The 5,213-nt window shown below is 38.9% G+C and overlaps 1 protein-coding gene across 1 annotated transcript; it reads left to right on the top strand.

The window, feature by feature from the left end:
• The first annotated feature begins 2,758 nt into the window (after positions 1–2,758).
• On the top strand, positions 2,759–4,695 carry LOC137501822 (uncharacterized). Its single transcript, XM_068228792.1, has 2 exons — positions 2,759–2,780; positions 2,866–4,695. The coding sequence occupies exons 1-2, from the start codon at positions 2,771–2,773 to the stop codon at positions 4,539–4,541; spliced, it is 1,686 nt and encodes a 561-aa protein (XP_068084893.1). The 5' UTR covers positions 2,759–2,770; the 3' UTR covers positions 4,542–4,695.
• The last annotated feature ends 518 nt before the right edge of the window (positions 4,696–5,213 follow it).

Here is a 5,213-nt window from a genome sequence, read left to right as displayed (position 1 = left end):
TATACATAAAGCACATGTCAAAGTAATATCGAGAATATTTGGTCCTTGGCAAAATTATAAATCAGATTAATATAACATTATTTATGAAATTACTCCCCCAAGCAGTTATGTAATCGGCTGGAGCGTACCCACGCTAGCTGTGAACTAAGACCGCTAATAGGGATTCCCCGTCGGAGGCCTGATTTAGATGGAAAAAATCATAATTAAACTACTGATTGTTTTGGATTTCGCCCCACAGCAACTAATAGTGATTGTTGGTTCATACAATCCGTCGCATCGCTGTTGCCGTAGACCTTATATATCTTGAGATCCAGAAATTGGAGTGGGGACCTTCTCTCTGTTCGCCTCCCACCCTGGGTAGAACCATATAAGCTTACGCCTGTGAGGGTGAAAAGATAGTCGTCACCGAGTCTTTGAAGTAGCCACACGGCCTTTCTGTGGTCGCACTTTGTTTTGTTTGTGTGTTAAACCGTGCAAGTAAACGGTAGTGCCGAACAAATTACGGGCCGGTCGCGACGCGTCGGACATCTATATAAACTGTGCCGTACATACTCATCGCGAGATCGTGACGCTGTATCGTGCCGAATATCGGGTGAGAAATACTACTCTCTAGACAATGCCTTGTGATAGAGAAGGAGCCCGCGGTGTGCGCGTGAAAAAACTGTGAAATCGTGTGGATGATCACGCGGGTATCGAGGGAGGGAAGTCCATGAAAAATAATAGGAATATAATTCAAAGTTTAAACTGTATTGGAAAATTACGGAGTGATAATCTTTGTGTGCAGAAAATCAGACATTCGAGACAGGGTTTGAACATAGGAATCCAATATCACACTCTATTAAATTGTTTAAACTCTAGCGGTGTCGTAACAGTGTTTGCTGTGTACTAACTTGGTCTGATTAAAGTAGCAATGTCTTTGCCGGAATCGGATTAATGAATATTTAACTTTCATACTGAGGGCGAATGCAATCATAAAATTGCAAGTCTCGAGTAAATATAACTGTGATGTGTGGAGAAGGAGTCTTTGTGAACGTGGTGTGATTAGTATTGTTCCAGTGCTCGTGAATTCAAGGACGATGGATACATCAAGAATCAACGAGGGACGTTTGGAACCCATGGCCTACCACAGCTGCAATATGGAGTAGACTAATTCTGCGAGCCTTCCGAGTCTTCCGAGGCTCAAACGATGGACGACCCGACACAGTGTTGAGAACGGTTTTGACGATTTTGGGAATGCGAATATTCTTTATTGTAAATAGGTAGATGGGTAGAGATAGGATTAGAATAATTCGATAAATGTTAAGCTGTCAGATTAGATTAGCTTAGAGTGGTCAGTAGGATTTTATTTTAATTATGTGAGATTATTTGGGAAGAAAACTAGTAAGGCTAATTTCAAGCACTTTAGTCCGATTTATTTAACTGCATGGGCACGTTTTTTTTATGTTGTGGTGAGGAGTGCTTTAGTAAGGGGGAAAATTTCTTAACATTGGTGTTAGTTTAATGTAGTAGATTTCTTCTGAGTTATTTATTAAATATGAGTCAGGATAGCATGACGACAGGGTCTTCACCACTGCCTGTTGAGAGTATCTTAAATGCGGGGATAGAAAAGGCACTCTATTCATAATGTTAAATGTTTTAGTGTAGATTGCATGTTAGAGTAAGAAATGGCTGTATAACCTGTGTGTAAAGAAAACGACGTGCCTGGATTTGAAACTCCGTCCTCCCAAAATGTAGCTATTCCCATGTTTATTTCTTATTTGAGATTAGATGTTTTATTTAAATTAAATTCATTTTCACAGTCACATATCTTTGTTAGAGGTAATGATAAATTTTAGTTTGTGAAAAAGGGGAAGCCGTGGTTAACTCTCCGATGTAAGGAACTGCATCTGAACCCCGGCCTTCTTTGAATATGAGATGAATTAAAACGATATAGCGGCATGATACTGAGGGATATTTAAGGGGGGTTATGACTGAAATTTGTGGAATTTATGTCGAAAAATCACTTTTTGAGTTTTGTGCTTAAAAATTAGCTCCATGTTTTCTCTATCAGAAAATGTTATAAATTTCCTTCCAGCGCCATTTTTAAACCTCCCAGCGGCTATTTAAAGGGAGAGCGCGTGGGATTTAATGTCCGGTCCACGCCCTCTTTCTACTGAGACGCCACAGTCTTCGTTGTTGTTGAGTTGTTTGTTCGGAATTTTGAATATTGCGCGAAACATTTCCCTCTGAGGACGACAGACACTCAGCTACGCAGTCTCCTTTCATTTGTTTACTACGTAGTCAAAATAAATACTAAAATAAGAGAAATAATTTACTAGTCCAGCAAAGGGAACTAAAAATGTGTTGCAAAACAAGAGTAGATTTATTTGAGCCACACAAGTGTATTTTCAAGGTTGCATATTTTCTCTTCTATCTTTGTTTACATTTTTCAGTTAGTATTTATTTACATCGCGTTGTGGACGCATGTTCTTGTTTTAATTTGTATACATTTTGCTCGAGAAATCTTATTCCTGAGTGATAAAATTATTTATCCAGTGAAAAGCAGTACCTAAGTTCATTTTACTGTGTATATATAGTGTTAATATTTTAAATTCAGTGTATATAACGAGATAGTGCTTTGTTTCGAGTGTATTGGTAGTTATATACTTTGTTAGGTTAGGCAGACATCCTGTGTTATGATGGATAAAGGGCCCAGAACTTCTTATAGGTCAGAAAAGAAACGCCCTTCTAGGAGAAGTCTGGCTGCAAAATTGAGATATTCAGCAAGGAAATGTCAGGAGGTAAAGCCATGTACAGCTCCATTTAGGCCTAGTGAGGAGGTTCCTGTTTCTAGTACCTTACCACCTCCAGTTATTACTGTTTCAGAAAGAAAAATCGACTCATTTTCTGATTCTTACCCTACCTCTAAATGTTCTAATGTTGCGCCTGTAAATTACACCTTAGTACATAGTGATGTGTGGAGTGAACTTGTGAAAGAACTACTATGTGGTGAGTGTCGAACCAAGTCAATTTTCATTCAATTTAGAGAAAGCCATGGTTTTTCCTCTAAAATTATTGTTAAATGCAGAAATTGTGATTATGTTTCTGCAAATGTATATAGTTCTCCAAGAGTGAAAAATAATAATTCACAGAGGCCTGCTTTCCATGTCAACAATGCTATGGTTGAGACATTTAGCACTCTAGGTAAGGGTCAACGAGGGTTGGAAAAGTTCTCAGTTGGTATGGGCATGAACACTTTAGGACCTAGGCCTTTTTCAGCCCACCTGAAACTTTTAATTGATGAGGGAAAATTAATGAGGAAAGAAGTACTAGATATGGCTGCACAAGTTGTACGCAGTTCTCATGGAGCTAATGACAATGAAATATTAGATATTTGTGTATCATATGATGCGAGCTGGCATAAACGTGGTCACACATCCAACTATGGAGTAGGGTTTGCTATTGACATTCAGACTGGTATTGTGCTAGATTACCATGTGCTGTCAAAGTACTGTCAGAAGTGTGTGGTAGCTGAAAGGGACTTGGGAAAACATAGTTCAGAATTTGATATATGGTATGAAGGTCATAACAATTCTAGTGAGTGTGAAAAGAATTATTGTGGGTCCTCCAATGCTATGGAAAAAGATATTGGAGAGATTCTGTGGAGGAGGTCACTTGGCAAGGGGTTCCGCTACACTACCATGTTGTCAGATGGGGATGCTAAGACTCATGTTCATTTAAATCAGATTCAAGTATATGGACCAGGTATCACCATAGTAAAGGAAGAGTGCATTAATCATGTATCAAAACGCCTTGGCACTGCTCTTCGCAATACTGTTAGAGATTGGAAGGCAAAGGGTGAAACACTAGGTGGGCGGAAAGAGGGCAGCTTGACGGAAACCACCATGACCAAGCTTGGGCATTATTTCAGACATGCCATAGTCAACAACATCCCAGATGTGGCTAAAATGAAGAGGGCAATTTATTCTACCCTTAGACATTGCATGTCAACAGATCTCAACCCTCAGCATATAACTTGCCCCAAAGGTGTCGATTCTTGGTGCTTCTTTAATAGACAGCAGGCAGAGGGGAAACCAGTTGACAGTCATAGTCGAATGACTTGCAAGCTTAGGCCATCTGTTGTGACCAAGATTGCACCAGTATATCAGCGACTGGCTTCAGATGAAATGTTGCGACGTTGTTGTGCTGGTAAGACCCAGAATGCCAACGAGTCACTTCACAGCATGGTTTGGTCTAAGTGTCCGAAGGAAGTATTTATTTCCAAGTCAAAACTTGAACTAGGTATACTCAGGGCAGTCTCAGAGTTCAACATGGGACACTACAAGACAGCTGAGACACTTCATGCCATCAGGAATTCACTTCTTTCTTCAACCACCCAGTCATTGTGTAAATCACAAGACAACCGTCGTGTAGCTCGGAGCAGGAAGAGGACCAGTGAACAACACAAAAAGGAGAGAAAACATCACAAACTGGTAAAAATATCAACAGAAGAAAGATTTAGGAGGTCTGAAGGTGCAACGTATGCTGCAGGACAGTTCTAAAGTGAGTTGATTTTCTTATGCATTTTTCTCACATTTGTTTTTTCTCATGTATTTGTGTCTTAAAAATGCTCCTTGCGACACAATTGTGACCTGAAATGAATGAAACTTGGTGAGTCTACTCTTATATGTGCTAGGATGGGAAGTTATCATAGGTTTTGACATGGACTGGTTTTTTCTATTGATTTCCTGATGTAGAATTTGGGTCATGCTGTGAATTTTTAAATAAAAAATTTAATGAAGATTTCAGAATTTCTGGAAGGAAAACTATAACTCTGATAACAAAACCGTTTATAACTTTTGTTTCTGTATGCAAGAGCTACATTTCAGCAAATTTTTAGCTTCATCAGACAAAAACTTCATCGCAAGGGACTTTTCCGCATGAGTGCATTTTAAATGACAAAAAAAATAATAACTTCAGAACCAAGGTACATACACAGCTAAAATTTAGTACAGGGTCTAACTGTATTACAATACATGTGTACATAAAATTTGGTTCCAATAGCATGTAAATTGTAGAAGTTTTCAAATTCAGTCATAACTCCCCTTAAAGAGTGTAATGAACGCACGAGCTGATTTGAGCATTGTGAGTGATGCATCAATGTTATTGTGTTGAAATAATTAGCCGCAGAAGATGCATTGAGAATGTATTTATTTGTAGAAAATCTTGGTTTG

Source organism: Anabrus simplex, chromosome 1 (genome assembly GCF_040414725.1).
Source record: "Anabrus simplex isolate iqAnaSimp1 chromosome 1, ASM4041472v1, whole genome shotgun sequence".
Classification (NCBI taxonomy): Eukaryota; Metazoa; Arthropoda; class Insecta; order Orthoptera; family Tettigoniidae; genus Anabrus; species Anabrus simplex.
Note: the sequence above shows the minus strand (reverse complement) of the source record. Positions and strands in the feature narration are given on the sequence as shown.